At 47.4% G+C, this 14,532-nt stretch overlaps 4 protein-coding genes across 4 annotated transcripts; all 4 read right to left on the bottom strand.

Moving 5' to 3' along the window:
- Positions 1-876: 876 nt before the first annotated feature.
- On the bottom strand, positions 877-2,278 carry GGS22DRAFT_197557 (Clavaminate synthase-like protein; the record flags this gene model as incomplete). Its single annotated transcript, XM_047965995.1, has 4 exons — positions 877-1,039; positions 1,099-1,398; positions 1,462-1,948; positions 2,002-2,278. The coding sequence occupies 4 exons, from the start codon at positions 2,276-2,278 to the stop codon at positions 877-879; spliced, it is 1,227 nt and encodes a 408-aa protein (XP_047814337.1).
- A 2,976-nt stretch (positions 2,279-5,254) lies between these two features.
- GGS22DRAFT_197555 (FMN-dependent alpha-hydroxy acid dehydrogenase) lies at positions 5,255-7,016 on the bottom strand (the record flags this gene model as incomplete). Its single annotated transcript, XM_047965994.1, has 7 exons — positions 5,255-5,457; positions 5,536-5,964; positions 6,075-6,099; positions 6,157-6,374; positions 6,450-6,579; positions 6,639-6,875; positions 6,937-7,016. The coding sequence occupies 7 exons, from the start codon at positions 7,014-7,016 to the stop codon at positions 5,425-5,427; spliced, it is 1,152 nt and encodes a 383-aa protein (XP_047814336.1). The 3' UTR covers positions 5,255-5,424.
- A 1,962-nt stretch (positions 7,017-8,978) lies between these two features.
- Positions 8,979-11,426, bottom strand: GGS22DRAFT_175007 (ankyrin). Its single transcript, XM_047963188.1, has 2 exons — positions 10,837-11,426; positions 8,979-10,787 (listed from the first exon to the last, which is right to left on the bottom strand). Exons 1-2 carry the CDS (start codon positions 11,106-11,108, stop codon positions 9,110-9,112), a joined length of 1,950 nt encoding a protein of 649 aa, XP_047814335.1. The 5' UTR covers positions 11,109-11,426; the 3' UTR covers positions 8,979-9,109.
- A 7-nt stretch (positions 11,427-11,433) lies between these two features.
- Positions 11,434-14,367, bottom strand: GGS22DRAFT_175006 (metalloreductase Fre8). Its single transcript, XM_047963187.1, has 4 exons — positions 13,453-14,367; positions 12,483-13,394; positions 11,605-12,261; positions 11,434-11,496 (listed from the first exon to the last, which is right to left on the bottom strand). The coding sequence occupies exons 1-3, from the start codon at positions 13,841-13,843 to the stop codon at positions 11,849-11,851; spliced, it is 1,716 nt and encodes a 571-aa protein (XP_047814334.1). The 5' UTR covers positions 13,844-14,367; the 3' UTR covers positions 11,434-11,496; positions 11,605-11,848.
- Positions 14,368-14,532: the final 165 nt, after the last annotated feature.

Below are 14,532 nucleotides of genomic sequence, written 5' to 3'. Positions count from 1 at the left end.
GGCGCGCGCCAAGGAGATACTAGATGTGTGCGATATAAGAGCGCGGGATGATACAATCGGCCCTGACAGCTCTGAAGCAAGCTACATGGGCTTCTAGAACGCGCGTACGGATAGAACCTCGGCCCACTCGAGTGTTTTTAACTTGTTATGCGGGCGATATAAAGCCATATTGTCTCGGTCAAGAACAGATAGTCTCGAGATTGGTTCGTTGTTTAGATAATAAAAAATACGTTGACTTTCCTAGTTAAGAGGGGGTCGGCAATCACGCAATGGCAACCCATCATGACAACCATGCAGCACGGGGGTCCCGATGTTACGGAACATTCCATTAAGTTAGAAGAAGAGGTAGCGGACGGGGATCATCATGCATAACAGCATATTTCGCGTTCATCATTTGTTCATGTCGAAATTCATCGTCTCCGGGTTTGGCAGATCTCGCGGAGCGTGGGCCGGTGCATGTTAGACGCGTGCTTACACATAATTACGTACGATCTACCTTGTCAAGTTGCTAGCTAGAATTTAGAAATAACGTCCTTATCATATGATAATGGCAATAGTTTATACCATGCTAGATCATACTTGTGAAATTTTATGTGCAAGTCGCGGGATGAATATCTCAACGTAGTGTTTCCCACATGCCATGGCTGTGATGGTACCACAGGATGCTACAGATCGTGTTACCATAAGTCCTTGGATCCAGCCAAGCGGTAACACAATCTACGTTGCATCAGTCATTAATATGGCGGTTGTTGAAAAAGAACCGATCGTGATCGCTTTCTACAACGTATCATTGGTTGCACGCGGAATATGTCTAATCCAGTGGATTATACACGATATCAAAGCCTCTATACGAGGTATAAAAGCTAATATAAATACTCAACCGCTCTTATTGCCCGCTGTTCGAATATACGGCTCTAGAGGAAAAACCTCATCCTCGGGCGACCATCCCTCATAGAGCTGGGTCCACTTCCACTTCAACGGCTCTGGTGTTTCCCAAGCGTTTTCAGGGTCGCGCAGCCAAAGCCGTAGTAAATGTCGCCTGCGAACTTAGTTACTCAAATTTCAGTTAGGAGTGGGACAGACGCAGGATCAACTTACTGCTTTTCCGCTGTGTTTGTGAACCCATCTCGAGCGTGAAAGAGCGCCAGGTTGTTCACGTATTGGATATCACCTTTCTGAAAATACGTGTTGACGCTGAACTTTTCCCCGAGGAAGTGTAGTGTATCCAGTGCTTCGGCCTGGGCTTCGGTGATGGGTGGGATGTTATGACTTCGAGGCAACGCGCCGAATCCGACGAGTGATCTACGGGCGTACTGTAATACCACGCGTTCTGGGGTGGAATCGGTGGCTGGTTGATAATACATCAGAGGCCTTGATATGAACTTCCGCTCTGCGAAGCTATAAGATTTGGTTGTTAGCTCATTGATGTCCCGCGAAAAGCATCGTAAAATATCAGCTAACTTTTCTATATCCCAGTTCCCCGTCAAGGTGTGGATGAGATCAGGACGAGTACGAGCGATCTCGTTATACACCCGCCATGTGCTGGCGAGCTTACTTGCGCCACCCTCAGCAGCCGTCTCAAGAGCGAACAGAGATACGATATCGCCCGAGTCGGTATGGAATACCTGCTTGTCAGTAGTAAAAGCCGGACTACCAATCACCGCATTATTTCCGGGGCCACTTAAGTCCTTAATATGAGATAATGTAACGGCCGCAGGTTTGCCATCGAACTTCTTATCCTGGCGACCTCTTTTGGGGGCAATGTGTGCTGAGAGACCAGCATAGATGATTATGTTTTCTTCACGCGAGTGCTCATCAACACGTAGGCCGCGGATCACGAAGAAGCCATGGCCATTATGAAGCTCGTCTGAAAGACGTCGAAGTTCAGAGTGTAATCTTGGCAAGGGGAAAGTCTGCTGGCTTATATGACCCAGAGAAAGACCGAGAGCTAAGTCGAGCTCAATCAGTACGATATCGACGGACATACGAGATATCACCTACACTTGAAGTGTTTCACCGCAAGATCAATTTCATCGAGCTGGTTTGGCTCAAGAACATAAGTCCACTCATACGTCTCCGCGAGCTTGTCGCCTTCCCAGACCAACTTCCCAGTGAGTTGCCGAGGCAGTCCCTTAGGGAGGCTGTTGGCTAGCCCGCCAGACTTGATTCGCCTATCTCTACGCGCCTGATATTTCGCAGGGTCTGGGTGATACGAGATGTCGGGCTGCCCTGGAGGGGCCAGGGCCGGAGGCGTGGTAACGTACGTGGCGGTGGCCATAACTTTCAAGATTTGCCCCTCCCGGCATTCTAAATAATTCTATGCACGCTTAGCGGCCCTTTTATGTTATGTTGGCCGGGTTGGAGATAGACTCGTAGACTTGGATTGCGTCATTTGGGGACAATATCACCTATTGCTATGGTGGCATGGGTTGTTACTAAGTAACCAATCAGACTCACAGCATTTCTACTCTCGGTGAAACATAATCATACAATGATAATAATTATTAGCAATAATTATATCTCCAGTCCTGGAGCATGAGGTCGTGATATTTGTTGTTTATGATTATGTAAGCATCATATCAAAGTTTGATTGGTCAGCAGGAAAGGGGCATTCCCTAAACAGTATATTTTAACAGTCAACTGATAGTAATTGGGTAGGTATATCGAATTATCCTGGAGAATTACAATTATTCCATATCATACTCTATTACCTAAGTACTCCTTCATTGACCGTATATGGGTCACATATAGTTACTCAGTTAGGTCACCGAATTTCAATCTGAGGAGCGGCTTTGACTACAGAGGTTCGGACGTACTATGGGGGTTAGGTAACTTGTGTTTTTGCTATAACCTTTATAATTACACTTATTTAGGTAGGTACCTATATTTCGATAAATATCATTAGCGTTAGTCACTTCATCTCTTATCTCAAAGTGTCACCATTCAATATCTCCATCCAGCCGCCCAATATTCATATGCTCGACAAATCCATCCTAATCGCCATGTCTTACACCCCTTTAACTAATTCCCTTTATTCGACCCCTTTTTGTCCACCATGAATCCCCATATCGATCATCGCTAAAGTACTTTGGGCTTCATAATATGTGCAAACGTTATTAATCACCATTGCCTCCGCGACGTCAGTGATCGTCCGGCTCCATTTCCACTTCATCATTGCCTCTTTATGGATTTGGTTCATCTTTTCGGGAGAAAGGTCTGGCCACATCGTAATGCGCAGATGCATCTTGGTCAATTGTGGGATAGATTCGTCATTTGGAGCCGATGCTACGACGTCTTGGTAAAACCTTTCCATTTGCCGAGCATAACACCGATCACAACGATGTACCTCGACGTTCAATTCCTGGAGCGTTTCTCTAGTGCACCAGCTTGCGTACTTTATTACTTGCGGACATGTTCCAGAATCTTTCCTTTCGTCACATTCTTCTCTGACGATCCTGTTGACTGAATGGCCGCATCTGCCTTGATAACTGATCCATTCCTTACACATCGTGGGGTTGGTGCTGGTATCTTGTAGCAGTTGTCTTACTTTAAAATGGATTGAGAAGGTAGATTCCCGAAATTTTGAAAAGGGTACGGAGCTTGTAGGTTCAGATATTTTAAATACGGAAGTTGGTGATTTTAATGCATGGAATAACATTCTCATTGGCAAGTTATAAAGTGAGTCAGAAATAATGATCTGGTAGTGATGAATGTTATCTAGGTAGCATAGGCGAAACTGATGCATGTCACGAAAGCGCAATGACACGGCCAAGATTGGTGGAGGGCAACACAGGGAGATGGCTGATCTACCATTTAAACAACGGATCGAAATTAATTACATCTGTCACGAAACGGAACCAAAAGACTAGGAAACAACGACGTTGTTGCGCGAAGAGCTCCTAACACTCTCGCTATGGAGAACACGGTATACATACAGGTGAAGCTCTTTGTCTGTCCTGCTCCTAGGACTAGCGGCCAACAGGACCCTCACGGGGACTCAACGGGCCGAATCCCGATCCCATAGACCTCTAGCTACTGACCTGGAGGAAGACCGATGTCTGACAACATCTGTGAGTTCGATGTTATCCCAATAGTCATGTGTGAATAGTCCGCCAGCATAACCAGTCATTTTGACAAAGTTGCTAATATGCCTGACTCGCAATCTATGAGTTATCGGTCTTATTCAGGGGTAAGTCATGGTATAGTGGGACATATGCGTACCTATGTATAAGATAGGTAATAGCAAACTGCGTACTTTGACGTAGAGTCATTAATATGACATGAAAATTAAAATACATAAGTAGCTATCACAATGGCTCCTAGAATTAACGTTACTAAACAACTGGAGTAAGTTGTCCTGTTGTAGAAGGGTACCTACTAGGTAGGTATGTTAGCGGTGGTTACATAATCACTAGGTAGGCAATGAGTGATATCAGATCCTTCCAATTCATGGGCTCACTTATAGAATAGCTTTCCATAGTGGCTCTCTAGGCATGCTTTAGTAGGTGATGTGAGGTACATGATAGAACATAAAACTAAAAAATTTCCATCTACCATTAACATTAGACTTAGAAAGGGTTAGGGATAGGGTTGAGGTTAGGGTTAGGGTTAAGAGGTCTGGATAAGAGAATGCTGTTAACCAAATCGGTCTGCTACATTTAGGAAATCTATCCTCCCATCTATAGGTCTGTGATTTCAATACGTACTGTCACTCGACTATGCACTTATCATTTCGACGGTTTGGGGTTAGATTAAGAGAAGGAGGATCGGCACATGAAGTCCCAGATCTATAATAAGCAGAATGCAGTGGGGAATTACTACCGGGATTCGAAGCATGATCGATAAACTCTTCTTCGGTGACAAGGGATTAGACATGTATATATTTTGTTCTTGAAGGATCACGTTTCGGAAGATCTGGTCATTTCTTGGCATTAAAGCGGTCCCGAGTAGCCCCCAGTAGGAAGAGAAGGCATTCCCAAAACAAAGAGTGGAAGACTCACAACGATTGGTTGATGAGTCGATTCATGCTCGAATATCCAAGTGGATGGGAAATTCTAGGTTGACGAAAGATTAACAGCTTCGTTACTGAGTCTCGTCTTAATATCCTTTCCAAAATAGAGAAGCTATCCCCTAACAAGCTTAATCGGGTAACTCACACGTGATATGCTGTAGTGGATACCGTTTGTGCAGCACAGGGGATAGCTGTGATCACATGCAACGTATTCTCTATCACAAGCCCGCGCAAATCTTAACCACAAAATAAAGTTAACGATTCATCTTTTATGTAACCACCATCACCATCTAATCCAATAGTATCTACTAGTAAAAGAGTAACCGATCAAAGAGTCAGTACCAAAATATATACAAGAATCCATCTATCCATCCATCCATCAACACCCCTCTCCCAAACACCGCCTTCTACATCTAAGCAGAGGCCCAGTTCGGCGTCCAGTCAACCTATCCAGCATTAGCACACACACCCCACCAAACATCACCACCACCAACGCTCAAAGGAGGGGGAGGGGTAAAACTCACAATATTAGGATCAATCCTCTTCAAATCCGCAACGCCCGCATTCGCCGCATCGATCGCAATCTCATGCTTCAGCATCTCAACAGCACGACTGACGCCCTCGGTACCGTACACATTCGCATACATGAACGGGCGTCCCACACCCACGGCCTTAACACCCAACGCCAGCAGCTTCACGACATCAGCGCCGTACCGCACGCCACCGTCCGCATACACCTCCGTCTGAGTGAACACTTCAGGCGCGCGCTGACGCAGCTCGATGGCGACTTCGAGAGGCGAGCGAGCGCCGTCGATTTGCCGGCCCCCGTGGTTCGAGAGGTAGATCGCGGGGACCTTGTGGCGGACGGCTTCCTGCGCGTCTTCGACGGTTTGGATGCCCTTGAGGATGATGGGGAGGTCGGTCATGGTTGTGAGGTGGTCATACAAGTCCCACTGCATTGAGAGTCTGCGTGTTAGCTAACTTCTAGGCGGTTGGTGACATAGGTAAAAATTGCAGTGCATAGGTGTGCGGCGCAAGGACTTGGCTTGGGGGAGGGGCTTACGGTGATGACGGTGTAGGAGGAGTCGCTGGATGACGCGTTAGTCGATGCCAAGAGCTGAATATGAGGGGGTGTTGGGACTTACGCGGATCCGACGCCGTAGCGAGCGGCGCGGTGACGGTTGCCGTCTGCGGCGGAGTCGATGGTGAAGACGATGGCCTTGGCGTCCGCTGTCTTGGCGCGGTCGAAGATGATTTGGGTAGCGGTGTCGTTCGAGTCGAGGTATACTTGCTGGAAAGTGACCTGGTCGTTCTTCTTGAAAGCGGTGATTTGCTCAATCGTTAAGCTGGCGTATAGCGACGGCTATGAAGGATCGCTGATGTCAGCGAAATCTTGGCATGAGGTAAAGGGGATGGACTTGGTAAGTTGTGTCCGTACCATGTAGAGGATGTTTCCGTTTGCGGCACCCTCGACGAGACCCTTCTCGCCATCGACGTGACCGTAGCCACCTCGGGCGCAGGGGGTGATGAAGAATGGCGCGGAGAAGTTGTGGCCCAGAATCGTGGTCCTATATCATACACGTAAGAAAATGCTTCCGGAAAGATATGGGCAAATAGGTGAGCATACGGGAGCGATGCCTCGATATTAGTGACATCTACCATGGTCTTAGGCTTCAGTCTGTAGCGGTTATAGACCTCAAGGTTATTCCGGTACGACCATTCCCCTCCCGCTCCGTTACGATAGTAGGTGTAGTTCATGGCGGGGAGATGTCTCCGTGCCGCCGCATCGAAGTCTGGCAGACCAACCAACTTGTTCAGCGGCGGCAACTCGCCGGTCGCTAAACTCGCGAAGTATTCATCGAATCTTTTATTCCGTAAGTCCTTCAAATTCCTAATTTTTATGCGCTAGGTCCCGGTGGACTCACCCTGTATCCGGCTCGTTCACGAAAGGTCGAGCGGCTAAAGCTCCGCCGAGCATACAAAGAGAAAGAAGGTTAGAACGCATGTTGAACAACTACAGCGAATGAGTGACTAGAAGTAGACTAGAAGCAGAAGTTGGTGGTGACAGTGCTTCAGAATACTCATGGGAAGTGGCACACTTAAAAGGTGTTGGAAAGTCACGATCCTTTCATCTTATTATAAGCAATGTCCACCCCGTCAACCTTGGTTAGCCCCGTCTTGGTCATCTCCAATATGGAAGGCAGGAATCAGCCATGTGTTAGTGTGCTGATCACCTTTGTCATCGGCGCCAAGAGCCGAATTCTTAGGACTTCTTAGGAATCTTCACAAGGACGAGGTCGTGAGCGGAGATCCACCTTAAAATTGTAGGCGCATGCGACCTGCTTAGGTGTGCCGGGATCATGGTCGTCTAAGGATTCGGTACTTTGTATATCCTGGCGTATCTCAGGTCATTCACCTTGTCTCTTTCCTATTTCGGACCAGCTCTTCTCTCGTATGGAAGGCATCATGACGTTCATTTAGAATCTCTGGGGACGTTAAAAGATCACGATTAAGTGATCTCGGCAGGTCCTCGGAGCCCTGTAATCAAGTCCCGCGAGTGTTACAGATCTTGTCGGGTTAGACTCGCCGTCGTTGCTCGGTTGGGCTACCGATATGTTTCTAGAACGGGCTATTTTTCCTGCTTAAAATCATACTACCAACAGATGCAAGGTACAGGTGGATACTACATTTTAACCTCATCTGGTAACTTTGATCATGGCTCCGCTGACTAGGCCACGCGAAGTTGCAGTGCATGATGATCGAAAATCAGTGGGGAAATATGCCACGATGTTGTGTTGCTCGCTGGCCTCTGCTGGCCTCCGCCGTGCTACATACCTTCTTAGGTAGGTAGGTGTATGTAAAAGACCTCCTCGCATCTGATAAGCCAAATTCGACTACACCTTGCAGAACTCCCGGACTGGCTCTCGAACTAACCAACTAGCTGATGTTGGGGAGCTAACTAATAAGCACAGCCCTGGAGTAGCTGACACTAAGCCCGTTAGCGGTATATCCCGAGTTCTAGTGCGATTCGGATCTCGTCCACGGGAAAGGCAGGTACGTAATAATGTGCGAATGTTCTGAATAGCCTCAATTAAACAGCAGACATCCACTCGAGCCATAAAATTTTCAACCTGCGTTGGTGAATCCATAGAAGCTTCGCCGTAGGATGGGATCAAATAAAACCAACCCAAACTCTCAACGTGGTAAATGCGTTGTATGTAGGAAGGAAAAGATAAACATGGTGAAAGCGCCATCAATGCCATCATTTAGGCACCTACATATTATACCTTAAACCGAAACCGGCCGAGTAGATTTCAAACTTGTCCTTTAAGCAGAAAGCATGACGGCCGAACCTTTACCGTTTTCTCCCAACTTTCTCCGACGCGTGCGGACCCTAAGACGGAAGAAGTTACGGCGCCCAGGGAGGCGATGACGATCCTTTATGCCGCAGGACCCGGTGATTAAAATTGTCTGGGTGGGAAAATACAAACCCAAGCAGCTGGGCGGACCTAGTTAATTACCAGCGTATAACATAACAGGAATGCGCCGAGTTTATCCCAGTTTGGGGCGGGAAGAAGACATGGATGGATTGTTAATGGGATTGGTGAGGCCGTATGATAAGTCCATATCCTTGAATCACAGCTCGCGCTTGGCAGCTTAGATGAGAAGGGGATATGCTGGCATCTCACTCACCTCGATGAGCTCACGTAATCATCCATGTCCTTCGGAATAATTATTGGGAAATATAATACGTCCCTTATTCAATATTCTGCATATGTCATACAATAATTATTAATCTCAAATTCGCGGGGCGTAGTTGGACGCGCGATGAGAAAATTGGCTTGGCAGAGCACAGGGGGTGTATATTTTTAGCGTCGCCGATGTCGTCGACGATTTCCCGCATTTACTGGTAACATGTCACCGACTTGGGTATATAGAGCATATTTCCAAGTTGTAAGCGATCTATGACGGGAATAAATTCGCTTTATTTCCTCATTACATATGAGGGTTCGCTAGCTATACGAGACTATGGAGCAAAGGTAACATCGCTAAATGTAAGCACCGCTAGATCGATTATCTCTGGGGTTTCCGTACTATCTACCATCCATGCTCTACAGGCTTCCACTTCGTCTTCTGCGATCGAGCTTTGTTCGAAGCTTGATGCGTTTCCTGCCCTCGTTCTGCTCTTGGACCACCTCGGGGGGCTTCTGCCTTCGGAGCTTGCTGTTTTGGTAAATCTTTCCAGAACCGCGCCGCAGAAGCATGTGTTGGCTGTGAGGCAGGGGGCTCCACACTGCGAGAATTGTTTTGATTGATTTCACCTGAATGGCGAGAACCTCGAGTCATGTCGGGAGAATTTTGATATTTTTTAACATTTTGGCCCCGCTTCGGCTTCGAATCGTTGGCTCCCTTTTTAGGTATCCCTAGCTCCTGCACCGCGGCCGCACTATCCATGGACTGTAAGTTCTTCCAGGGGTTCTTAGAATTTCGGGGTTTCCGGCGATCCTGCGACTTCTTGGATTGATCATTTGGGGCGCTCTGGGAGGCAGAGTGATTCTTAACGAAATCATCAACGTGGTCTGGAGCCCGGTTGCTTTCTACTTCATGAACGTGAGTTGCCGGTTGAACTACAAGAGCCTTTGGAGCGGATTCGATAGAAGGAGTTGCTTGCATTTCCTTGTTGCTCGGATTTGGGCGACTTAACCATCCACTAATTTTGCACTCCTTAGGGGCCTCTTTGATGAACATGACCCGAACCTCTGGAATAGGATGATCCTCTCCTAATTTCCTTGGGCTACCGATTTGTGCACCCGTGTCGATGTCAGGGTCGGCGCCATACTCATCAAGGTAGTCTAAGGTCCTGAGGACCTCATCTTCTGCACCGAAGCAGGTCTGGCCCAACACCTCGTGGAGAGGAGTGATGCCACGGGAATCAGGAGCGTTGACGCATGCTCCGCGTTCTAGCAGACGGAGAACCACGTCAGGTACAGCAAAACGGCAAGCAGCATGCAAGGCAGTCATCCTGGTCTGTTCGTGGACGATTGGATTGATTTTTGCATATAGGCGTTCTAGAAGACGGATTGCGATAGGCACATGTCCTTGAGCCAAAGCCGTGTACAGAGCACTATATCCATCTCCATTCGCTGAGTTGGGGTCGGCTCCCTTGTCAAGGAGAAGATGCACTGCTTCGCTCAACCCGCGGCCGGAGGCAAGTTGAAGCGCAGTCTGCCCCGAACTATCGCAATTGAACGAGTGCCAGCAATTGTGGCCGCATTGGTGGATTCGTGTGTTGATCGTTTTGAACTCTACGTCTGCGTTGAAGTCGAGCAATGCGCGGACGGTTTTTTCGACCATAAGTCCCCAGGATGTAGACGAAAGATTCTCGAATCGACGGTATGGAAGCTTTTTCGACACTGCATAATGCAAGGCAGAATAGCCCAGAGAGCTCTGGCTATTGGAATTTGCCATATTCTTCAATAGGAAGTGTACTGTCTTGGGGAAAGCGTATGTACACGCGATTCGAAGAGCATTGTCGAGAGCTTTAGGGCTGCTGACGCGACACTGTGCCAATGCCATGTATAGGGGTGTTAAATCGGGATAATCGCCCATATTGGAGTTGAGATCAGTTCCATACTTGACTAGGCGCGATACAACCTTCGGGTTGTCTTTGAGGATTGCGAGTTGGAGGTAAGTCATGTTGGGGGTTGCCCGAACAGCCTCAAGGATCTCGGTTGTGTAGGTCGTAATGGGACCCTCTAGATATTTAGGAATGTATCTGACTTTAGTTAGCATTCATCTTTTGTGGTGTGGACATTGCTACTCACCCGTTCAGATCAAGCTCGCCCTCATGCCTTAGAATCCATTCCACCAAGTTGATCGAATCATTCTTCAATGCATGAAAGAACAGTGTGTTCAGTACTGTTGTTCCCGACTGCTCGCTCGTGGCCTTTCTTCGGTAAGCGCTTTGGAATATTTCTTCGAATAACAGCCAGTGGAGTCTCTTGTTCAGGACACAGACAGTGCTTGTGTCGCGAGGGGAAAGATACGTAAAAATCTCGCGAAATAATTCGTGCGGTAAATCCTCTAGTCGAGCCATCTCCAGGGCCGCGTATGGGGTCAAATGCGAAGAAGATCGCAGGAGGACCTAGAAGTTCAGCAGACTTGAGTAGGTAATTGATGTGAAAACCGATGATGAAATGATACGCAAAAGTAGTAAATGTTTCTTTCTGATGTTATGCGACCGACGAGAAATATTTGGACAGAATAGGGAATGCTAATAATGCTGGGAGTGATTGTTCTGGAAATAATCCATATTCCACTTGGAAAGATGTTGGTTGATAGGATGATAGAGAGGTACTTGGTAGCTTTTCATGAGCTGGCGGGAAATAGAGTGAGTACCGAAAGTATCAAAGTTTCAATGCGTACTAGTCTAATAGATGCTGGAAGTTTCGATTTATGACAATAAAAATGAAGAATGTTTGTTTCTAAGAGAGAGTTAAATATATTCACGCTGAGCTCAGGTAATCACGTGCTTAGTCATCTCATGACGGGGGGACAGGTATAGGGGAAGAAAAGGGGGTCACTTTACTTACTAGGTGAGTCACATTGTTACTACCTCGAAAGTGTGTAAGTATCAGTCATCTCTAAAGTAAAGGCCTAAAAAGTAGGAAGTAGCAAAGGCTGAACCTTCTACTTTTTCACCAAAAAAAGACGAAGCTCGGACCAGACAGACCAGACAATAGGGTATTTCCCACTCTTATATCAAACTCAAGTTATCGTATGGCATCTTCTATGCCTACATAGGTACGATCGATCATTCCAAGAAAGAACTTGGTATTACCACGCGAAATTCTCATTGTGCCACCACACATCACGGCCCTTCTTCACATAGGGTCCAACATACGATCTTAATTCACGAGCCATCTCTTCCGGACCACATACTAATATAGCAACTCGTTCTTCTACCCCTTGTCGGAATAAACCATCTACAATCCTTTGTAAATCGGGTCGTTTGTGAATTTGCTCGGCATTGGTGGATATGTTAGTTAATTCTACTGCTTCGCTTTCGTCGCTCGACCTAGGGACTGAACTGGTGTTTGTGAGAATGTTTCCGGTTAAGAATAGGTGGATGTTTTCGTCGTCTAAAACGCTCTCCGTGGTATTGGTGACAGGCCAAGTCGCATCTCCAGCACCGTGGACTGCCCAGACCATCTGTACGTGAGCTGCTGGGTTTTCATTCGCAATTAATCCTATGAAGTGTTAGCCTTCTGTAGCAACATGTATGTTTTCATGTTACACGATATCGATATGTGGAATTTCTTCCTATTTAGCCATGAGGGGAATACCGTTTGTGAATAGAGTGGGGTTTATGATTGAAAGACGTTATCCACTTACTAAATTCTGGTTAGCATTCGCGCAAATGAGAAATAGGGAAGAACCATGGGCAGAATAGAGAATGGGTTTACATACCGGTACAGAGGCAAGATAAAGGTAGCACCAACCCCACCGGCGACTAAAAGAACGCGTTGGAACTCTGGGCCTCCTAAATTTGGGAACCATGTCGCACATCCATAGGGACCATCGATATTGAGCGATACCTTGGTACCATCTAATCCCTCTTCCGCAAACTGAGTTAGGGCTCTAGTCATAGGACCTCTGTGACGTCGCGCAACTAGAGTCAAATCCCCGGACTCCTCGTCAACCGCGACAATTGTGAACGGATTGAATACGCATTCATAAAGAAGATAGGATGGCGAAAAGATAGAGCTACGACGAGATGCAGGCGGAATGCTCAGGTAAACGTGCATACCGGGATATTTGCGAAAGCGATCGATCTTCTTGGACGGGATTCCCGCTACGATCTTGACTAGACTCGTCCCGGGGATAAGCTCTAGGGTTGCAGGAGCTGTAACGGTATCGAACCTGCGTTTGGCGATATCGACAAGGAAAACACCGAGCGCCTCAATAACATACTGACGACCTCCGTGGTGGGAATGGAAGAAAATGGCTGGTGGAAGTAGCATTGCCACTATGAGATGTGTGATGAAGAAAACACGGTACGAGTACTGGCGAATGAGCTTAATGGCAGTGGCATTCATGAAACTCATGCCGATAATCGAGGCAAGACCAAGTGCTGGGATGAGACGGACAAGTCGTTCAGTCAGGATGCCCTCCTGAACGTAGAAGTTGAGGTACAGACATGCATGTGCGAAGAGCAAGATGTAAATGACCCAACCAAGAACACGATGCCATCTATTGACTTGCTCATGGGAAGATCCGAATGCGAAAGCAATAGGATTCAAACTTTTAAGCGCCATCAAGTATTGCAAGGGAAATTGTGACAGCGCGACTTGTCCAAATCGCTTTGTCAGGTGAAGATAATCTAGATGAAGTCAGTTCTCATGCCCCGAAGACCCACTCCATTGAATAGGAAGACTTACCATTTCCAGTTCCTATCATAGACAAAAACACGAGCCAAACAGTCCACGCGAAACCAACGAATATCTGATCTCGCTGTCCCCAACTCACCCCAAGGAAGGTAACATCATCGCCTAGCCACCACACGAACCTTCGAAAAGTGCTAACCCAGACGCCCGTAGTGCTCCGTCTCCTCTGCTTCAAAGCCGGAGAAGCCGGAACAGCCTCGTAAACTCCGCGCTGCCGTTCCGGCGAAAACCGTTTTACCAGCCATGAGACGAACCGGAAGAGCAGGACTAGAGCAATGGGAACCAATGCGGAAAGCTGAGCATAGGCGGCGTATCTATCGAGAGCCTGACGCCTGGCGTGTTTCTGCTCGGCGTCGAGGTCGATGAATTGGTAGGGCCAGCCCATCTTCCCCGACAAATCAGCTCCGGGGCTGAATCCCGCTTTTCTTGGTAGGAAATGGCTTATGTGTGTGTACCGTCGCGCTACGATTTTACCCGGACGGATACTCCCCGAGACCTTCTAGAACTGGGCTAGACTTTCCGGAAGTTTGAAGGCCGTCTTGAGAGTTGCGACTAGGGTCCGTTGGATACCGAAGCACCTAAGAGGGTTTGGTCGAGGCTTTTTTTCTTCCTGGCATTGATGAGTGAGATTGTGGAAGGATTGTGATTCCTGTCACAAGTGCCACGATAACGACATCGACATTTCAGCCACAGTCGTACACGGATCGCGATTAAGCCACGTTTCAGATACTCCGATCCCGTCGGTATCTCATGGCTGACCACGATCCGACGTACAACAAAGTTGGCTGGAAAGAACACATTCTCTTCATCTTTCAGGAAATAGCTTCACATATCAAAACCAGTAACATAGAAGGTCAAAAAACAATTATGGATACATTTCAAGGTGCGCAATATTTGCCAGTGCCACATCGTATGACTAATAAGTGAAGATGGATGCTTTAGCGGGACCTCGATCTCGATGCTAGTCCCGTCAGAGCTAGCAAAACGCCCCACTTGCTAGCGTGGTATCTTCCGACACAGTTGACTGGTCCAATTTCGGCACCTATCCACAACTCCAAAATTGATTTCGAGTCA

The sequence above is a fragment of the Annulohypoxylon maeteangense genome, assembly GCF_022496945.1.
Source record: "Annulohypoxylon maeteangense strain CBS 123835 unplaced genomic scaffold GGS22scaffold_26, whole genome shotgun sequence".
Lineage (NCBI taxonomy): Eukaryota > Fungi > Ascomycota > Sordariomycetes > Xylariales > Hypoxylaceae > Annulohypoxylon > Annulohypoxylon maeteangense.
Note: the sequence above shows the minus strand (reverse complement) of the source record. Positions and strands in the feature narration are given on the sequence as shown.

Bases quoted from the DNA above. Each gene is read 5' to 3' on its own strand.
- GGS22DRAFT_175007 (XM_047963188.1), bottom strand. From the start codon at position 11,108: ATGGCTCGACTAGAGGATTTACCGCACGAATTATTTCGCGAGATTTTT. The intron at 10,788-10,836 runs GTGAGTAGCAAT...AACTAAAGTCAG, and splicing joins GGCGAGCTTGATCTGAACGG to ATACATTCCTAAATATCTAG.
- GGS22DRAFT_175006 (XM_047963187.1), bottom strand. From the start codon at position 13,843: ATGGGCTGGCCCTACCAATTCATCGACCTCGACGCCGAGCAGAAACAC. The intron at 13,395-13,452 runs GTAAGTCTTCCT...GACTTCATCTAG, and splicing joins TATGATAGGAACTGGAAATG to ATTATCTTCACCTGACAAAG. The intron at 12,262-12,482 runs GGTATGTAAACC...AACACTTCATAG, and splicing joins CTTTATCTTGCCTCTGTACC to GATTAATTGCGAATGAAAAC.